The 22,063-nt window shown below is 44.6% G+C and overlaps 1 protein-coding gene across 4 annotated transcripts in view; it reads left to right on the plus strand.

The window, feature by feature from the left end:
• The window catches only part of LOC147634445 (uncharacterized), a 124,031-nt gene that overhangs the window by 15,828 nt on the left and 86,140 nt on the right, over window positions 1-22,063 (plus strand). For 2 of the 4 annotated variants that reach the window (XM_086803507.1, XM_086803509.1), the window contains exon 2: window positions 8,272-8,339. In XM_086803507.1, the coding sequence (XP_086659633.1) occupies window positions 8,278-8,339 (62 nt within the window). In that variant the 5' untranslated portion in view covers window positions 8,272-8,277. Of the gene's footprint in view, window positions 1-8,271; window positions 8,378-22,063 lie in introns of those variants that run through there. The other 2 variants (XM_086803508.1, XM_086803510.1) reach the window with 2 other exon arrangements.

A 22,063-nucleotide genomic window follows, 5' to 3' on the forward strand; every position in this document is an offset into this window, starting at 1 on the left:
TGTGATCTTATCCGTATCCCAGTTGTGCTTTATCCTTCCACTCATGAGCCACGGTCTTCCCAGAAGCATGGGATATGCACCTGTTATTTGAGTCATCTTGGGAACTATGAACACGGCAGTGAACATGCATCTTGCCACTTCTATTTGTTCTCCTCTTATTATCCCACAAGTTGGACCCTTCTTTGGTCAGTCATGTGAATCTAGAACGGAGCTGGTTGCATGTCAGTAATTCCTATCTTTTTACTACCTAGACTATCTTATATTATATTTACCCCTGTTCCTCCATCCAGAATGATCCTTGTCATTGTCTCTCCTCTAATCTTGATAGTCACTCCAGAACAAATGTATCACACTCCTGGGACCGTTTCCACATTCTTGCATTCAACTACCGGGTTTTCCAGTTTTTGCAAGGGCATCTGCACCACCAAATTCTCATTTGGCACTATGGCTTGAAGCAACTTTTGTGTGTAATTGGGAGCCAGATTTAGCATTTAATCCAGTGTGATGTTCAATTTCATCTTGCTGAGGTTCTCCCATAGGTCGTATTCCTTGCTGCTCTATCAGTTAGCATGCCTTGGTTTCTGTGCACCCTTCCTTCTTTCTCTTTTGCTTCCCTTTCCTATTCCTAACTTCCTCTTGTGAGTTTTCCCATCTGGATTCCTTCCACATTTCCTTCCTTTTCTTCTCTCAAGACACTTTTGTTGCTCTGCGTTGTAATTTGCTCTAGTTGGTAGTTCAGCATCAGCTTCTTTCCTACACCAATCTTCTCTCCTCTTGACCAGGTTTTTCTTGTCTAGATTTTCCTGAAGGTGCTCTCCCAAGGGCGGGCTTTCTTGCATTGTCCTCACCATCCCTTGTGCGCTTTGTGCTAACTCGGTGATTTGTTCTTGGACCCTTTATTGCCTTGCCCATTGTTCTAGCTTCTTTTTCTGTTCCGGCTTGGCATTCTTGCCTGTTTAGTGTCTTGACAATTCCTTATGATCTTGTCACAACCATCGCTTCTGGTGGGTTCTCTTGTTCTTTTCCTAACCTACGGTCTACTTTTACCATGTTCACAGCAGTTCCTGTTTAGTGCTGAAAGATGGTACAATCATTTTGTCTATGCCCTAGACCATTGCAGTAAAAGCACGCTCCCCTTGGTCCAAATCTACCACCCCCTCTTCCATAAGGTCTATTGACCTGAGGTCCTGTGTGGTGTCTTGGTTAACGACTGGAGCTTGCTGTGCTGCTGCTGCTGCCTTTCCCACCACCCTCTCGGATTTTTGTTCCACGTATTATAGTAACATGTTTCTGCATAGTGATTATTCCTCCCACACAGATAGTGCATACTTGTTGCTAAGTGTTTCTTAACTGGCACTCCTCTTTCATGTGTCCTTGATTGTCGCACCTTGTACACTAAACGTCCGATCTAAGTCTGGATCTTGCGTTTCCTCTAGCAATCTTAACTAGGGCACCCTTACGTTCTTCCTGAACTTTTACTACCTAATTCCTGCCTTTCTTTTTCCAGGGCTTCCACTCTTTGGCATCTGACTCTTGAATGGATTCTGACTCTAAGGTGCCTTCTTTGGAATCCGAATATGAGGTTTCTTCCTCTTTCTTCTTCCTTTTGTCCTTCTTCTTCCTTTTGTCCTTCTTCTTCTTCTTGTAATCTTTACATATTTGCTTCAGGATCCCTTCAGCTCTGGTAGCTCCTGCCACCACTTTTTTGAATGTAAAGGTATCCAAGTCGTATGAGGCTACTACCGTCTGGAGCTTTTCCCTCAATCCTCTCAATCACAAACCACTGGCTCATCGTGTGGCTGAAGTAGGACGGTTGGGGGCTGATCCAAGTGCATCACCATTGCTCAAAATTCAGTTGCATAGTCTTCTGCTGGCCTCCTTTTTTGCGTCATCCTCTGCAGCTTTTCCAGCACCTCCATTATAGTCTTGTCTTTCCTGAATCTTTTTAGGAAAGCCTTCTTCAATTATTCAAATGTTTGGAAGTGCTCTAGACCATATTGGAAGTGCTCTAGACCATATTAGGCATACCAGCTCTGGTGGCTTTGCCACCCAACATTGTTGCAAAATACATTGTTTTTTGCAGCGACAGAGATCTGGTGGCTAGGAATGTGGTTTCAAAGACGAAGATGTGGGAATCTGAATCCTCCTCACTCTTGCCCTTAAATTTAGGATACTTGAGGGACATCTTGCCCATAGCTCTGCCAGTTCTTCTCCTTCCTAAGCTTCCTACCTCATGTTTGGTGCCTCCTGGTGATCTTCTTTTCCTGATTCCTCAATGGTTCCAGAATCTGTCTTTCTAGCTGCCCGTGGAATCCCTTCCATTAGTCTTCTTGGGTGGTGCAGTTATCCTTTGTGCTCTATAGCCTCGGCTTGTCCACGAGGCGGGGCGGTACCTCATTGCTCTATTTGAGCTACCTTCATTCTCCATGCCTACTCCATTGTGCTCTTATGACTCTCTCTCTTGAACATTCCTAACCCTAGTATGTGTGCACTCCCTATTCCTGGTTCATCCCAACTAGCTTCACTTTCTAACCCAACTGTTTAGGACTGCTAACCTCTATTTTCTCACTCCCCTACCTAGTGTACCATTCCCCAACAAGATCACCAAAAATGTTAGTGTCTGGTCAAGACCTGGCACTTGCATGGTTTCAAACCACCTAGTTGGGTCCGGAGGAGAAACGACTACTGCAGAGCTGCACCCCATGAGATAAGCCAATGCGCAATTATTGAGCTACCATCTGCCTATGTGCAGGGAGATTGAGCATAAATGCAAGCAGGTTAGTTCCTACAATCATCCAAATCCTAGACAACCTATCATATCCAAACAGAAATAACTTAACATAAGATTGAATACAGCACAGATAGAGATGAGTAGACATAGAGAAACAGTGAGACGAGACATAATCCATTCCTAAATATTACAGTACAATGCCTTAGAGGACTCTGCCCATGAACTGCTATCTTAACTTTCATGTGTCCCTATACGGTACTGCTCCTCTCCTCAGAGCATGAGTAGACTCGACATTTCCCTCTATCCTGACAATGATGCACCCTTCTACAGTTTCAGCTAGGTAGACTAGACTCATGCTTACTTATCTATCCCCTCATTCCACTAATACCCCTCTTTTCCCTTACAAACCACGGGTACTACCCGTTCATCAAGAAGCTATCACAAGTTACACAATGGTCAGTCCAGCAGCAATCTGGGCGGCGTGACCAAACGGGCTGGCTGGTTGGCCACCAACAACCTTAAGGACCTTATCTTTTCAAAGAAAATATAGACCTCTAAAAAAACAAAGGTGGCTGCGCACTGCTCAGACTTGATTCCATCGTCTTTAAGGAGTTTGTTTTCTTACTGGTGGAATGTGTGGTGCTGATTGCTACCTACTATGTAAGAATGCCTGGCGATGGTTGAGGCTGGCCTGCTCGTTATTGTTGTTCCCAGATCGCTGTCGACTACCACTTTCAGTAGCCGTCTACTATTTGTGGTACGGTCATGGGTTGTAAGTTCTTATGTTTTCTATACTGGGGGTGGTCATGTATAGAGTTGGAGCCTTTGTGATGTGCCCACCTTGCCTCATCTACTTAGTTACTTGGCTTGCCTGCATAGCAGTGCTACTCTTATGCTCATTGTGATGGTTACCACACAAATTTCTGAGTGAGAAGATGCTGCTACTGCTATCTTTCTTTCTCTATCTATTTCTAGCTTGTCTCTTCTATTGCTAAACCCACCAATGCTCAATGCAAGGTATCTATGCCTATTAGCCCTGTCATGCTTATTAACAAATTCACTATCAACCAATGATGCTACCTAGATGCCTTAATTCCACCTCTTCTTTCTCTTCTCTTCTTAGCACCACTTCCAAGGGTAAAAAGGAAGATACCTACTTCTAGAGCAAGACCTACATGCAAGAAATACCCTACCATAGCTAGGAGCTATCCTAGCTATGATATCATGTCAAGAAACATGGATCAAGCTCAAGCTATGGCTATGGAGGATGAAACAAAAACATACTTAAGATTAAGCAAACAAGGAACTTAAGAGATAACCAAATGTAAGACTTGCTTAATATGTGCTCAAATGCTTGAATTTTTGCTTAATGCTTCATTACTTGAAATGGGCTTCTTTTATAGGAGAAGGTACAATCCACTTTGGGCTTTTCTTGCATGTTGGACAATGCCCAACTCTTATCACATTCTTTGGTTAAGCTAGAAAGTTTGAACCACTCTCCACTCCACTCTAGGTCAATCACTCCCTCACTCAAGCTATCAAGCATGCATACTCAAACACACTATAATCACACTATATGCAATCACACAAGTATACATACCACAAGTATACATACCACAAGCAAGCAAGAAGTTAATAGCATAAGAGGCAAAGAAATCTTTGCACAAAGAAATGATTAAGTCTCCCCATTCACACTATAAAAAGTTGTATATATACACAAGGGCTTTGTTCGACCACCCAACTTAAGTGGGTGCTACCCATTGCCTATCTCTATTCATATATACAAGTCTTATGGCAATTGTTACATCAATGGGGCCCGTGCCCATACATAATGTGAAATGCTCTTAGGCGCTAGAGGTGGGGATTTCCAAATGTATAGAAAGTAAAAACAACCCCTTCCTAGTCTTACTTTTGTCCTAAAAAACTGTGAAGGAAAATCTTCATTAGTGGTGGAATCTTCGGCTTTCATCTTCATGAGAGGATATCTGCATGTTGAAGTGTTGCTCCACCTTTAAGCCATGGAGTATCTTTCCATTATTATGCATGAATAATATATATGGAGAGGAGGAAAACATCTCTTCAAAAGCTTGATCCTTAAGCTTTCCAAGAACTTAACACGTGCGAACTGCCCATATATTTGCTAAAGAGTGGGATCGATGTTAATGTGGAAGGCGAGGCTTACTACATGGGATTCGTCATATCTATGCCACTGCATGTAGGTCTTCTTCTCTTTGAAGCCTTGGAGGGAATTTTTTATAGTGTCCAAGAACTTAATGGATGCTTGGATGGTAATGTCAAAGACCTCTTGATAGGAAGTGATGAACTTTGTGATTTGCCCACACATCTAATCCTTAGTTGGGATCATGCTAGATGATGGTGATTCGAACTCTAAAAAGTTGAGGAGTAATACATTGATCTTCTTTTTGGCTTCACAATCCTTCCACCACATACGCCTATGCAGCAGTGGCATGTACATGGCATCTTCTTTTTTGCTTTATAAGCATTCCACCACATACATCTGCACAATGGCGTGTATATGGAATTAATCCTTTAATTAACTGGCGCAACATAGTATGTGGCCCAAGAGTCTAGATTCCTTAGGTAGCATAGCCACCGTCTTGGCTAATTCTTTATCTAAGTACTCAGATTATTGAAGGGACTTAGGAAAAAGGAGTCAATTTATGTTGTAAAAACTTAACTCTAATGGGAAGGATTCAAGCTTATAAAACAAAACTCTACTAGGAAGGATTTAAGCTCATACGAACCTAAATGGCTTAGTGAATATGCCGATGTATTTCCTGAAGAGTTCACATAAATGCCCCCAATTTGAGAAGTGGATCACAAGATAGAACTCATACCTAGAGCAAAACCGATTGCAAAGAGAGCTTACAAAACGATTGTTCCAAAAGCAATCAAGCTTAAGGAGCAACTAAAGTAACTATGCTCTTACAACTTTCAATCGGTTAATGTATATGGATGACTTTGTTCTAGTATTCTTTGATGACATCTTGGTTTATTCCAAAAATGTTGTTGACCATGAGAAGCATGCCTGAAAATACTTAGACATCCCAAGGAAATACAAATTGTTTGGAAAAAGGAGAAAGTGTACATTTTTCACAGAGCATATTAAATATTTAAGATTTATTGTGTCTAAGGATGGAATCTTAGAGCTAATTGTGCTAAGGTGCAAGCTGTCATAGATTGGCCAAAACCTAAGACTATAGAGGAAGTTTGAGGTTTTCTTGGACTAACAGGATGGTACTGGATATTTATCCAAATACATACCAAGATCGCTTCACCCCTAACAACTCTTCTTAAAAAGGATATGCCATTTAAGTGGACCCCTATGTGCCAAAGTGCATTTGGAGTGCATTTAATGAACTGGAGACTGCCTTAGTAACCAACCCAACGCTGAAATTGCCAGAGCTTGGCAAATCCTTTGAGGTGATTACCAATGCAAGTGGATTTACCATTCGTGGGGTTCTTATATAAGAAGGGATACCAATAGTATATGATTCACGGAAGCTCAAGCCCCATGTGCAAAATTATATAGTCCATGACATGGAACTCTTAGCTATCACTTATGCTTTGAAATGTGGTGGAACTATCTTCTTCGGTAGAGATTCACTCTAGTAATTGACCACAAAAGCTTAAAGTGGATATTTACTCATGATCTCAATATGCATCAAAGGAGGTGGATGTAATTATTGCAAGAATTTGATTTTAAAATTAATTATAAATCAAGGAAGGAAAATGCACTTATGGCCCTTAAGTTTCTTTGCTTGCCATAACTATGATTTCTAACCCATTCCTTATAAAAATTAAGAAGATTAAGAAAAATAAATTATTTTTCGTAATAATTACTATGTTGATGCAAAAGTGTAAGACAACTCAAGAAGACGATGGATGCTTGTATTATAATAGTTGTCTCAAGAAGACGCTTATGTGTCCCGAGCAAAAGAGAATTTAGGAAACAGATTTTGGTTAAAGCTTATGACATCGTAATTGCACGGCATCTTGGATTCCTATAAAAAGGATTTTCACTGCATTAGATATTACCAAGGTAATTGCACGGCATCTTGGATATGTAAAAACATTTGTGCTTCTGGCCAGGATTGAAAAGGGATATAGTGAACTATGTTTATCAATGCCTTACCTATCAAGGATTAAAGCTAAGAGAGTAAAATTTCTTGGAAAATTGCATTCTGCCAATGAAGTGAGAGTGCATAAGTATGGATTTCATCATCGGATGCCATCAAGTGGATATGTTTCTATATTTGTAGTAGTTGATAGATTGAGAAAAGTTGCATGCTTGATTCCTATAAAAAGGATTTTCACTGCATTAGATATTACCAAGGTATTTTTAGGCTTCATGGATCATAGAATTTTAAATTGATAAGAGATGCAAAATTTACTTCATGTTTTTGGACATCATTCTTTGAACCAGTAGGGACCTCTCCTTTTAAAAATTGAGATGAGATGAGAAAATTCAAATTTGAGAAAGGGGCAGCTTAAATCGCTCCCCTTTCTCCCTTGGCCCTCTCCCTCCTCTCCTTTGACCATATGGAAGGAGAATAGTTTATGTTTAATAAGAGTATAAATATAAATAAATCTATATATACACACACATACATATAAATTTTAATTTATATTAAATTAAAATGGGTGGGGCATGGTGAGGTGTGATCATAGTCAAATAAATGAATCTTACATGTAGTGTCTTTTGAAGTTTTCATCGTGAAGCCCCTATTTTTTTCTCTTAAGGAAATCATTAGGGAAGAAGGGATAGCTCTCCTTTCAAAAATTGAGATGAGAAAATTCAAATTTGAGAAAGAGGTAGCTTGAATTGCTCCTCTTTCTCCTTTGGCCCTCTCTCTCCTCTCCTTTGGCCACCCGGAAGGAGAATAGCTTGTGTTTAATAAGAGTATACATATGATGTAGATATAGATTACTACACCGGTAGGACTTTCCTTGATTCAGGAGATATTCAAGCTTTGGTTGCTAGACTAAAATCAATCTAATGTATACAAAGGCACCAAATGTTTCGGTTCTTTAGAGGGCAACATGGTGGAAAAGTTCAAAGTTTGAGATGTGCTCTGTTCGATCAAGCTTGAAACTTATTTTACACATTAAAGAGATGGAGCTGAGTCAGATGACTGGGGGTGGGAAGGAAATTGAAATGCATTGTGCCGAGGGAAACTAGCTTAGCAATGCCATGGGTGGGCAAAATAGTTACGTGCTGATTATCCGGATGGAGCTTCGTTGCTTTCGCTGAGCGATTATGAGCTTTCCTACCTTGCTAATGTCAGATCAAAGGGGACATCGAGAAGATCTCTCCAGGAATCCTCTGTGGTAGATGTGTAATGAAATGGTGGATGGTTTCTGAAGCCCAATGTTCAATGTGAGTGACCCCACCACCACCTGAGCCCGGGGCACCCACCCTTATTTTTTGGCCTCTATTATTTATTATGGGACATTAGTACCATACTCTCTCAATATATATAGCTATATATATATACATTTTCGTCTTTCAAACAAATCTTCCGATGGCGTGCAAGGAGGAGGAGGACGAGGAAGTTTGCCTCGACGATTTCTTCGTAGACGAGAGGCGAGCAGCGAAACCTTGTGTTCGTTTTTTGCCTCCAGGTTTTTCGTTTCTTTTCGAAAATTGATATCTTACAGATATGCTCAAGGGGAAATCATTAGGACAGAAGATAAATACAGACATGTAAGGGCTGTACTTAACCTAAGCAAAAATTGCAAATCTTAATGGCAAGTATGAGAAGGAAATATATATACAAACGTTTGCATAGAATTGTTGTCTGTCACTTGTGTCTCCACTAGGCTCTGTCCGTGAATGAGGACTTGGTGCACTAGTTCATCGCTGCCCTAAATTCATGGAATTGACACTTGTATTTTTATCTAACTATGTATATGTGAGAACATGGATATGATTTTGTATATCAGAGAACATGGTTATGGTTGTCTGGTTGCACCATGGACAGCATTATGAGTTTTGAGACAAAATTTTGTTTCATTTTGTGAAGTGGATTCCTTGAGCTGCTGTGGTGGTTGATGTGGCTGCCAATCTGGTGTCAACATGGATCTAAAGTAGGCACTTATGATGTGGATATGGTGTGCGAGAGAAAACATGTTCAATGATGAGGGATTCATAGTGCGAGAGTGGATACGACAGTATGACATGAGTTGTCAAGGCAAGAGAAAATGTGTTCAATGGTGATTGGTTAGTCATTGAAGGTTGCAGGTTCTATAGCTAGACATTGAAACTATGTATATGTGAGAACATGGATATGATTTTGTATATCAGAGAACATGGTTATGGTTGTCTGGTTGCACCATGGACAGCATTATGAGTTTTGAGACAAAATTTTGTTTCATTTTGTGAAGTGGATTCCTTGAGCTGCTGTGGTGGTTGATGTGGCTGCCAATCTGGTGTCAACATGGATCTAAAGTAGGCACTTATGATGTGGATATGGTGTGCGAGAGAAAACATGTTCAATGATGAGGGATTCATAGTGCGAGAGTGGATACGACAGTATGACATGAGTTGTCAAGGCAAGAGAAAATGTGTTCAATGGTGATTGGTTAGTCATTGAAGGTTGCAGGTTCTATAGCTAGACATGACATGCCTTTGAATGATTTTTGCCGAGAAGGCTTGCTCTCACAGGAAGGCAAGAGACTTGTTATTGAGCAAGATTTTAGGCTCCCATAGTGGGAAAGCATTGTATACATTTATACCGCATGCTAAGTTTGTATTTCGTGATGGTCCGAAAAAGCCTGGTCATGATTGGATGGTTGCCTACTTTATTCTTATCCTCTCCTTTGTGAAGAGGTTTTATATCGAGTTTGTGGTTTGTTTAGGTGGCGTCTCGTGCTTATTGCCAAATTAAGATATCCCAGCTCCACCAATCGAACAACCTCCTTATCCATTTGAGCATCCGAGCTCTATAACCATGCAAATTTTTGAGCCCCTCTCTAATGTCTTTATGGTGAAGAGAGGAAGTGTTTCAACGAATGGGTCATATCTAAGTGTCATCGTTTGGGCATTCTTTGTGCTTTCAACCTTTGGATGAGCTTTGGATCTATGGATGGGCTTCATAGTGTGGACATGACACCTCGATGGCAAGGACTCATGTCTATGCTAGGAGTCATGTGGGCTAGCACTTGGTGGCATGGGACATATGTCTACGCCAAGGGCTAGTTGGCAAGATTTGGCAGGCCTCGGCCAAGACTTTGGTCCGGGCCCAGATTTAAAGTTCGGTATTATGGTTGGCCTAGGGATGCCATGTCTACGCCCAAAATGACCACCTACTATAAGCTAAATGAAGGGGAGATTGTCCAATACATTTTGTGCATCCATGGCATATTTGCATGCCCGTTTTTTTTTTAAATTTTTATTTCCATCCGCCTACATCATCATCTGTGGGACCATCTGCCCCGCCGTTGAATGGACGTTGGGTGTGTGATGGCATTGCTACATAGTACAGCTGCCTGTGTCATCATCGCCGTATGACTGCAGGTTAGCTATACTGCATTAAAGCTTCTTGATCTACCCGGACCTGTATTGAGGCCACTCCCACCCTTACTTCATTGCGAAAGGATGTTCCCTTCGCCGCCTACTTTAACACACAATTGTTGATTCGGTGGATTGCTTTTGCTAAGCAATGCTCGCGGAAATCTTGTTGCTGAGAAGACCTCTGAGGATATAGAGTTACTGGTGAATGGTTGATTGGACGAGATCCTTGACGACAGGCCTTGAGGTGAGTCAGAGCAGGCAAGAGACCCTTGTGTTGGGCCATGGCTTTTGGATCCTACGGGCCACGAGACCGTCCGCATCGACGACCTTTGGAAAGCTCGCACGGGGGGGGGGGGGGGGGGGGGGGGGGGGCGGGGGAGGGGGGGTTTGTCTCGGCCAAGAGCATTATCTCGGCCCCTAGTATTGTGTCTTGTCTCTTTGTGTTGCTATTTGTTTGTTAATTCCTGTGTTGTTAAGTGGCCTCTGGCTAGTTGATTAGGTGCAGCAACCATGGTCATGCAAAAGCGAGGGCCTGTAAAGGTCCCTTTTGAGGTATACATACCTCTTGACCATCTCGAGGGGCATCCTTGTACAAGAAGGCTAGTTGTGATGCAGCATCATAGGATGTGTTTGTAAATGCGGAAACTTACAGACAGGATTATACTTTGATAAGGAATATTCAGCACCTTGGTTCATGATGATTGCACAATGTAGCGGAGACAGAGAGAGAGGGAAAGTAAGAGAGAAGAAGAGAAAAGACAAGTACACCTGATTGGGTCCCAAATACCCTCTGAAGGCTCCCCACCAAAGACTGGTGTATTTGCTTTATTGAATGATGAAAAAGTCCGACTTCTTGGAGATCTTCCTTGGCTGTAAATCTGCAGCATGAAGATGACCTAATTCTGACCTTCAAGTTCTCCCGTTGGCTATCTTGGCCTTGGAGTCTCCAGCACTTTTGTGAATTATGAGATGTTTAGACCTTGCACAAGCCTATGTTTATATAGGTCTTAAGGTGCTGGACAGTTCGCTACAGAAGGTGTCGGCCTGCTGGAAAAAGGCCCATGACCTGTTTTATGCACCATAAAGGCAGGCGCCTTTTACACATGGCAGTCAGCTTGCTGGCCGCCTGGGGTCTGAATGCCCAGATACTGGCCAACTGGGCCCTAAGCCTCCCTTGGGCTGGCTGTGTGAGGCCCTAGCCACCATAGGCTGGCCGACTTGTTGCCTAGGGCTTCTAGATCTGGCCGACTTGATGCCCTTCCATGGGCTGTTTTGCTTGGACATGGGGCCTCCTTGGCCCTTGGGGTGGGCCACAAGGGCTGCCCACCTTGTAGGCAAGGCCCTTAAGGCCTTTTGGGGTGGCCCACAAGGCTGACCCTTTACCTACCTACCCACATACCAGAGTGTGTATGTTACATGATCGCTAAACCTTTGACTGGTGTCCTAGGCAAAGCCCGATACTGTCATGTGCATGCACATGTACATGCTGATCCCAAGACAAATCCTTGAAAGGTAACAAGATAAAGAACAAGATTAGGACCAATTTTGGACTAGATTCAGGAATTGCGGTGGGCAGGGAAGACACTGGAGGAACCCAAGGAGCTGTCAGCGAGCATTTATGGAAACTTATCTTTATCTGAGTCGGCTGCAGCAAATGAAGGGGTTTATCTAGGGACTTGGCCGACAGCAGGTCGGCCAATCCATATTGTTTTTCCAAGGCTGTAAATAGCATTGTGCCGAGTTCTTGTCATTCATTGAGTCCTCCATGGGCTGAGTCATAGGTTAGACACTAGATTAGGTATTGCTACCTTTTGATGGCAGCTTAGGGCTGGCCAAGAATTGTACATCCTTTTTGTACTATATGAATATACTGAAACTTAGCTATATCTCTCGCTTCTCTCCATCTCTCTTGCTTGCGTTTAGGATGGTGTTTAGGGCTGAAAGAAGACTCCTAGAGCATCAAGCTCAGCAAGGCTAAACACTAATTTAGTCCCAGGTGAAGGGTCGTAGTCCAAGGAAAGGAACACAAGACACGGAAGAAGTTCTCGGGAGGTTGGTTGGTAGTGTTCCACAAGACCCAAGGGGAATGAAAGTCCTGTGAGTCGGCCACTTGGGCCACACCAAGAAAGTCTTTCAGGCAATGGTTCCAAGGGAGGATGATCCTCCAAGGGGTGGAGTGAGAGTACCAGACTCAATACTCAGGAAAAGAAGACCATCGAAAAGTGTTCAGGGGTAGGGCATGAAGGGATAGGGGACAGGATGGAATAGATGCATGGATCTTCAGAGCAGATTTGGAGTTGGATTTGGAGACTAGGCAGGGTTTTCAGTGAAAGGTTGCCAAGAAGGGAAGGATGACAGGTTAGTACTCCAGGAATAGACAGACAATGGATGATGGCAGTCATCCAAGAACAGAAGTTGGAATCCCGTCATCAAGTTTAGCAGAGGGGGATGTCGTGTGCATGCACATGTACATGCTGATCCAAGATGATTCTTCCACAGCCTCAATCTTGGGAAGTCTTCTTCTTCTTCTTGTAGCTTGAATGGAGACTTTCAATTCTGAAAATCAAAATTCAGCCAGCTTCTAAGTGTTTTGGGGAAATAAAAACCCTATGGTATGGCTGGAAAAATACTCTAGAATAAGTGCATTAGATAGAGCAATAAACAAAGGCCAAGAAGTACTCTTGAATGAGGCTGGAAATCTGAATTTATGGAGTTCTATTCAACCTAGAAGGAGGCGCCTAGATGAAGAGAGGGAGTGGAGGTTATTGCTCATGAAAAGATGTGGTAGGGAGAGGTTTGTGTAAGACTTGGATCAAAGAATGGCTATTAGCAACGTAGCAATTCGTGTAGCTAAAAGAGGAGGAAAAGTTTACTTTTTATCTTTTTCTTTTGACTAAATTAGCTTGCATGACTCTTTTGGAGAAAAGTGAGCTTGCATACTTTACTTTTAAGAAAAGTAAGCTTGCATGGCACACTTTTAGGTGCATGAAAAGATAAAAGCATTGCATGTAGCTAAAAAAGCTTGCATGTTGCATGCAGCTAAAAAAGCTTGCATGTTGCATGCATGGGGGTTTCTGGCCATGCATGTCGCATGTATGGGGGTTTCTAACTATGCATGTCACATGCATGAGGGTTTTTGACTATGCATGTTGCATGCATGGAGGTCTCTCATCATGGAGAAGAAGTTTATCAACAATACTTAGCTAGACTATCATGCATGCATGCATGTATGGAGATAGAAAACCTGCATAAGACTGGGCTTCCTTTAAAATGTCAATTATTCCTGTACAAATCCATCAATACAAGTTAATTGAAGACAGGTTATGCAATATATTAACCCATGGGTGCAATCCAGGCATCCCCAGATCCATGAGCTTCTCATGAAATAAAATACAAGCATTGTTCAGGCAAACAAAACAATACACGCAAATAAAAATAAGCCATGCACACACATGTATGCATTTAAACACATATTTTGGAAGAAACCCCATCTATTTATATGTACTTGATATTTACAAGGGCTATGTAGTGTCCAACACCCATGTCCATGGATAATAGAGAATTTACAATATGGATCCCGAGAAATTAGGGAATAGTTATAGACTTGGTCCAGACGAGTTCTTCCTCAATTGTAGCTGATGTCAGTTAGGTGAATGTTGGTTTGTGTGTGTTCGGGAAAGACCTGCAGTTTGTGGTTGTAGATTCATTGCAGTTTGAATTCATTGGTGAAGTTGATGCTTGGGAGAGTAGTCTCTGGGGTCTACTTGCGAAGGATCCTCAAGTTTTTTTAGTGTTTTCTTCTATTATGTTTGAACCCATGTCATAGGGGTGTTGAGACAAGGTCTGGCTTTGTTTTCATGAAGAAGGCTGAGAGTTCAAAGCTTGAATCTGTGTTGGGATTGATGAGATTTTAAGATATGGAGTTTTGTTTGTGTTATTTTGATTGATTTTGTTGAGATAGAACAACTATGAGTGTATGTCTGATGTCTTGGGAGTCAGAGTTGACTCATAGCTGAATCGGTCATCTTCAGTTGAGAGGATTCGGTGTCAGATAGGATCAAAGGGGTGTTAGCTACAATCAGCCGTGCATCAAGGGTGATTAGCGGAAAAGGTAGAAGGGTTGATATGATCATTTTGGATTGAAGGGAAGTAATTTTGAGTCAAGTCTGATAGTCAGAAGATTGACAGTAGTCAGCAGTTAGATAGTCGGGTTTGTGGGTTGATTGGTCATTCAGAGAGGCAGCTGCGAGTTGGTTGCAAGCAGTTGAGTGTCAAACGTTTCATACATTTGAAACGCGTTTCTTTCATGCCACCTCGGAAAATCAACGAACTAAGTGTTTTTTTATCCGGAGTCTGTTTTTCGAAAAAACGCCTACATGCGCTTGTGAAACAGTTTGAAGGAGCTCCTGCCTAGCACAAATTAGTCCCTACCAGCTTCGCCCGCACTTCCCAGGTTCCGTGCCCGCCATCTCTCAAGTTGGTTGTATTGATTTGTGTCACGTGCATCCCGCACTTGGATGCCACGTAGACATTTCTGTACAAAAGGTGCAGGACCTGGATGTTAAATTAATGTATCTCAAAGTGTGGTGGTGGTCGGCCATCTTCTACACGTGGATATATAAAGAGCATCTGCCCCCATTGTAAATTCAATCTTCATTGCTAATAATCAAGTCAAGCGTTCGTCAACTCTCTATCTCCTTGCGTTTTCTCTCTCTTTCGCTCCCTACCTGCGTTCGTCAACTCTCTGCGCCATCTCTCTCTTTCTCTCTACGTGTGTATGTGTGTGTATTCCGCTGCACCAATTCTGACATGGTATCAGAGCTCAGGCTCTAGGGTCCTTGGACAAGCGCATAGAGAGGTGGAGAAGAAGAAGAGAGTGCGGTTCGCTGCCGACGTTGTGGAGCCTGCGGGTGACGGCCGAGAGTACAGGCTCCGGTTCGATGCTAGGAGGAGGTGCTAATTAGGCGCCACCGCAACAAGAGGCTGAAGACGAAGAAGAGAGTGCTAGTAGCGTTGTAGGTCCCAAGCAAGACAGGCTGCATTTTTTGGCACCAGTTGAAAGAAGTCTGTGCAAGGCCAGCCCCGCAGTTCAATGTGGCACAAGGCTGGCAGTAGCACGACTGTATAAAGCCAATTCAAGGTAGCAAAGTACATAGCCCAAGGCTTGAGGAAACGCACAAGGCGAGCAGACCGGGTCGACTGAGAAGAGGTGGACGGAGTTTTCGAGATGGGACTCCCGTGTTCGAGCAAGGACGACAAACTGAATGGCGACAATTATGCGCATTGGAACTTGATCATGAGGCTATGGTTTAGCAGAAAAGGCTTATGGGACATTGTTGATGGCTCGAAGGCACGTTCCCGAAGGGATAGCAATCGGTTCACACGTCTTCAGGAGGAGGAGTTTCTCAAATCTCTTGTGGATTGGGATGCTCACAATGCGAAGGCGATGTCGGCAATTGCAGAATCTCTCACCAAGGAAATTTCCCCTGCCACATTCAGACTTTAAAGACTGCCAAGGAAATGTGGTCAAAGCTTGCAGGAATGTTTGATCGAGACTCAACAATGCGAGCAGTAACCCTTCTCGGCCAGTTGTTTTCCATCAAGTTTGAAGCCGGGACCTCTATGCAGTCATTTCTAATGAAGGCAAAGGTTATCCATGATCAGTTATCGGCTATGAATAGTGCGTTAACTAGTACCCAGTTAGCTGCCTTGGTTCTTACGAAGTTGCCTGAGGAGTACGGGATGGTCTCGAGGGCATTACGCTTACAAGTCACGAAGGAAAAGCTGGAATTTGATGATCTCAGCTCTTTTCTCATTGAGGAGGAAGCAGTGCTCATTTCCCAAGACAAGATTCGAGTTCCGAAGGATGTAGAATTGGCACATACTGCATCGGAATCCAATAAGAAGTCTAGGAGCCGTTGTTATAAGTGCGGAAAGCGAGGGCATTTGGCTCGGGATTGCAAATCCAAAGCTAAAGCTCAAGGCTCGACAAATGACAAAGGCAAAGGCAAAGCTGACGAGGATGACAGTGACAGTGATTCTACTAGGGATGCTACGGCGTCTGCCGGTGTGGCGAGGACTACACTGGCACATGCTCCAGCATTCTAGCTTGGTGGATGGATGCTACCACGTGCTTCAGCCAGAGAGAGGCATGTGAGTGGCAGAGAGGGGCAGTCTGTGCTCCCGTTTTTGGTGATTTGGACCCGTGTGTCGGAGTTCAAGGCACATGCATCTGGCATGGAACAGCTTGACAAATCTATGGACGTGATGTGTTCGTAGTTCATTGGTAGCAGACTATGGATGGGATGAGTTCCTGGTTCATTGTGTAGCAGAATTTTGGGCGTCGACAGTTCAAGGTTCAGAGGATTTTTTTTGAACGTGATGTGTTCGCAGTTCAACGAATGGGGGATCATGGATGTGGAGTTGTCTGCAATTCATTATTCTATGTGGCAGCTGAAGCTCAAGATGGCATTCCTTGAGGAGACAGGTTGTTTGGTGCATTTTCCGAGGTGTATTCGGTATCCGGCCGGTACGGAGGTGTCCATGGTTGCATCTACATCAACTTGGCTTGTTCATCTATGCCCACTATGAGCTACAGAGAGGGTGTTAAATTAATGTATCTCAAAGTGTGGTGGTGGTCGGCCATCTTCTACACGTGGATATATAAAGAGCATCTGCCCCCATTGTAAATTCAATCTTCATTGCTAATAATCAAGTCAAGCGTTCGTCAACTCTCTATCTCCTTGCGTTTTCTCTCTCTTTCGCTCCCTACCTGCGTTCGTCAACTCTCTGCGCCATCTCTCTCTTTCTCTCTACGTGTGTATGTGTGTGTATTCCGCTGCACCAATTCTGACACTGGACCGGTGAACTGGTCCCATGTGAGCCCAGTCCGGGACGAGTCAGCCAGGGATCCATCTCAGTCATTCGAGGTCAGGTGTGCACTGTCCTGCACATGAATCAGTGCCAGTCCGCGCTGTGAGTCTCCCTCTAGAATGATGTCAGTGGTTCTGTGTATCTGGTATGGTACCGGATGCCAGATCACTGAGTAGAGTATGTTTAGGACAAGGGGCCAGCCCATAGGGCTACCCTGGAGCTTAGTATGGGCATGGGAATGGTGTGAAACCATCCCCATGAGGGCCAGGAAGGCCCAGGCTGGACCCACCAGCCATGGAAGGGCTGTGGGACAGCCCTAGGGCAAAGATAAGGCTATTTTCAGGAGCATACAGCCTTTAAATGGCTGTAGGGCATGTATGGGGCAGCCCATACAGGCTGCCCAGCTTTGGGATTGTGGGCAAAGGATGTGCCCAGCCCTTAAGAAGGAGGCGCCTGATGACCAGCCAGCCAGGAAGTGATGCGCAGGATTTATGGGGATTTTTCCAGCATTTGATGAGATTTTTCAGCATTCAATGCTGAATATCCAGTCGTGGGACATATCTGATGCTGGCCGCCTGCCCTTATGCTGGCCGATTGCCCCTGAAGGGTAGTATAAATAGAAGAGAGCCATAATCCCATCATTCATCTCAGTTTTCACCAAGTGCTCAAGCCAATCAAGGGCCAATCAAGCCAAGGAGATTGCCAAGCAAAGGGGTGGACTTTTGAAGGTCAAGGGCAGGATTTTCCAGCCAAGAAAAGGTCAAGTTTTCTGTATTTGTTTTCAGATTTACATCATTCTAATAAAGCAAATACACCATCCGTGGTGGGGGCCCTACAGAGGGTAATTGGGACCCAATACTGTGTCCTCTCCATCTCCCCCTTCTCTCTCTATTTTCTGCACATCTCCTTTCAGTTTGTGTGTTAATTTCCGTCGCGAAAAGACTGCTGATTTCTGAGTTTTGAAGTACCGATCCTTCTCCGAAGCTTCTGCATATTACAGTGGTATCAGAGCCTGCTTCAAGGACAAAGATTCAGCAAAGAAAACCAGAATTTTTTTTCGCTCGTGTGGTTGTTTTTTAGACGCCGGTGGACTACCCCTTTCGGAGTGACTCCTGTCCCTCGAAGGACGGTTGGTTTTTAGCCTCCGGAAGCCTCCGGAAGTCTCCCACACAGATAGTGGATGGTCAGATTGCGTCCCGGAAAGGAATTGCATTTTCCCGCTATGGCGAGCTTCGGCGACGAGAGAGAACCAGAACCATGGGACCAGAGTGCACCAGGCAGCCCAGCTAGGGCACCAGGCTTGAGTGTCACAGACATGTTCCAGCAGATGATGCGAGCAATCGCAGACGAGACAACCAAGTTGGATGAGCAGAAGGCGCGGATCTTGGCTCTGGAGAAGCGTTCTCGCTCTCCAGCTTCGCGTTTTCCATCTCCTCCTCCCTCTTCTTCCGTATCCCAGATACCAGATCCTCGTCACAGGGACCCTCTCGTGGGGTCACAGCCGCAACCAAGCTCCTTGCTTGAGTTGCAGATGCGTGCATTGGAGATTCGACAACGAGAAGACGACGCCATGCGACGCGTGGAACACGAGCGTTACCTCAGAGCTTTGGACGCCAGATTGACACCGGCGGCGCCCTCGAATCATTCTCCCGAGAAAATGAATTTCAGGAAGTATAATGGTAAACTCGATCCCACAACTCTTTATTCATGGTTACATCAATTTGAAGCTTACTTTGCCGCAGTTAGGAAAACAGATACTGACAAAGTGATCTTAGCTAGTTGGTACTTGGAAGGTGAGGCCATCCCTTGGTGGACTCAGTGGGCTCATGCCCACACCAGAGCAGGTATGGCAGCTTATGGGTGGGACGAATTCGTCCGCGACCTTAAGCAGCGGTTTCTACCGCCCCACTACCTTGAGCGACTCGAAGACGAGTTCAGGGGAGCGCGTCAGAACGCGCAACCAGTCCTTCAGTTTGCCAATAAAATTTCGGCCTTGTGTCTGCAATTAGGCTTATTTGATACGGACAAGAAAGGGTAGTTTTTGTATGGCCTGGACACGCAAATCCAATGGGAGGTGCGTATGTTTAGGCCAGCCACCTTTGAGGACGCACTCTTGCTTGCGCGCAGTGCAGAAATGAAACACAATGGTGGCAAGCCCAAGACTTCCGAGCCGGCTTCTCCCAGGGCTAACACCTCGGGGGGCAAAAGCCAGAACCAGACGGGGTCTTCCCCAGGACAGAGCCCGGGAGCCTCTGGCTCCAAGAACTCGAACAATGCGTCTAAGCTTACTCCAGACCAGAAAGCGGAGGCAGGCAAGACAGGTGGCAAGTTGAGTGCTGAGGAGCTTTCTCAGTACAAGAAGGAGGGTAGATGTTTCTTTTGTCACACAAAAGGACATACTTTTCGGGATTGTCCGAAGAAGCCTCCAAAGGCCGCCGCTGCCTCCACAGCTTCCGTGGTGAGCACAACTCCCCCACAGACCCCAGCGGCTACCCCTAGTTCTTCAACCCCCGGTGCTTCAGTTGGAGCAATTATTAGCCGGGAGCTCGAAGATAAGCAGAAGGGCGCCCATGACCAGGAGTATGAGCGCAATGAATTGCTCAAGTTCTTTGGCTACATAGGTGGCCAGAGAGTCGTCGTCTTGTTTGACAACGGTAGCACGGAGGATGTGGTCACGGAACAGGCCGCTAGGCTTGCCCGTTTCGAGCTGACTCCGGTGGACAAACAGGTGGAGGGTTTTAGCACAGGTATGACAACGAGCGTCAAGTATGAAGCTCTAGGTGCTAAGTTTGTGATTCTGGGCATAGAGTTTGTGCGTGACTTTATGGTTGCCCCTCTTGCAGGAGCAGACATATATTTGGGTATCCAGTGGTTTCACAAGTTTCTTCCTGATGTCAAGTGGGACAAGCACACGTTCCAGATCGATCGGAATGTGTCAAACACCCCGGTGACCATTAAGTGTGAGCCAGGTATTCCAAACTTCCCGCTCATAAGCCACTTGCAGGCTAAGCGAGCAGTCAGGAAAGACGCACAGTGTGCGATGATTTACATCCAGACAGCCTAGACGGTGGCCAGTGCTTTCGAGAAGTACTCGGTTCTCCATGAAAAGTTCCAGAAGATTTTTCTTTGGGACAGTCTCCCTCCCCAGCTCCCTCCGTCCAGACCGGAGGATCACAAGATTGACCTCCTCCCAGGCTTGAAACCCCCAAGCAAGTTTCCGTATCGCCTTTTAAGGCAATGGAATCGTAATTGGACCGCCAACTCCAAGAATTGTTGCAAGCTGGCTTCATCCGCCCCAGCGTGTCGCCATTTGCTGCATCGATCTTGTTTGTCAAGAAGAAAGATGGGTCTTCTCGGTTGTGTGTCGATTATCGTGCACTCAACAAGCTGACTATCAAGAGCAGATTCCCGACTCCTCGAATTGACTATATTCTCGAGAGGCTGAATGGAGCAAAGGTGTTCTCCAAACTGGATTTAAAGAGTGGGTACCACCAGGTACGGATTGTAGAGGGGGACATCTCCAAGACAGCCTTCCGTACAGAACGGGCCCACTATGAATTTGTGGTCATGCCATTTGGTTTGACGAACGCCCCAGCTACATTTAACCGCATGATGATGCGTGTTTTTCGGAAGTTGATTGGAGAGTGTGTGTTCATATTTCTGGACGACATACTCATATTTTCAGCTATAGTTGAGCAGCATGACATTGATGTGGAGAAAGTCCTTAAATTGCTGGAAAGCAACGAGCTCTACGTCAATGAAAAGAAGTCAGAATTTTATCTGTTCCAGGTACATTACTTGGGATATATAATTAGTGCTAAAGGCATTCGACTGGATCCGGCTAAAGTGGCCGAGATTGTTAACTCGGAAGTACCACAGATAGCTTATGACATTAGATCATTTGTGGGTATATGCCAAGCATATTCCACCCACATTGACAAGTTTTTTGATCTCTCGGTAGATCTCACCGATCTACTAAAGGGAGTGAAAACAAGAAGGCAAAAGATTCGAATAACTCCACGAGCGTTGGAGGCATTCCAAAATCTCAAGGTGGCTTTGTCAGAAGCGCCTTGTTTAGCCCTTGCCTCGTGGGACGAACCATTTCAAGTGATCACCGATGCGAGTAACATCGCAATTGGAGGTGTATTGCAACAGAATGGTCATCCAGTAGCTTACATGTCTCGTAAGTTACTGCCCGCCGAAAAGAATTACTCAGTCTATGATCGTGAACTCCTAGCAGTTATACAGGCCTTGAAACATTGGAAACATTTCCTGTATGGCCGTGACTTCGAGGTTCGCACTGACCATCAGGCATTGCGCTGGATTCAGACGATGCCAAGTGCACACTGGAGTGATCGACAACACCGCTGGAGTCAGATATTCCAGCAGTTCGGTGGTATGATTGAGTACCTTCCAGGAAAGGCCAATCCAGTGGCCGATGCTTTGAGCAGGAAGGGACAAGTATCTACGATTCAGACCACTAGACTTGACCTTGTTGGTACAGGACTAGAAGACATGAAGCACACGTACGCGGATTCCGAGGAATTCGGTACACAGTGGGAACAGGCATTGGATGCCACAAGGCCATGCCATTTTCTGATACGCGATGGTTGGCTTTTCTACAAAGGCCGACTGTGTGTCATGAAGTCATTCAGGGCAGCTCTTCTCCATGATGCCCATGACGCCATTACAGGTGGTCATAGGGGCATGAATTCGACTATGGAGAAATTAGAACGGCAATACTATTGGCCAAATATGAGGCGTGATGTATTTACATATGTACAACGTTGTGACATTTGTCAGAAGGTGAAAGCTCCTCGTGGAAAGAAGATAGGGTTGTTATAGCCCTTGCCAATTCCTGAGGATCCTTTCCAGGACATTTCGATGGACTTTGCCACAAATCTGCCTCCCAGTCCGAGTAA

The sequence above is a fragment of the Cibotium barometz genome, chromosome 10 (genome assembly GCF_041138505.1).
Source record: "Cibotium barometz isolate CiBa-2024 chromosome 10, ASM4113850v1, whole genome shotgun sequence".
NCBI lineage: Eukaryota > Viridiplantae > Streptophyta > Polypodiopsida > Cyatheales > Cibotiaceae > Cibotium > Cibotium barometz.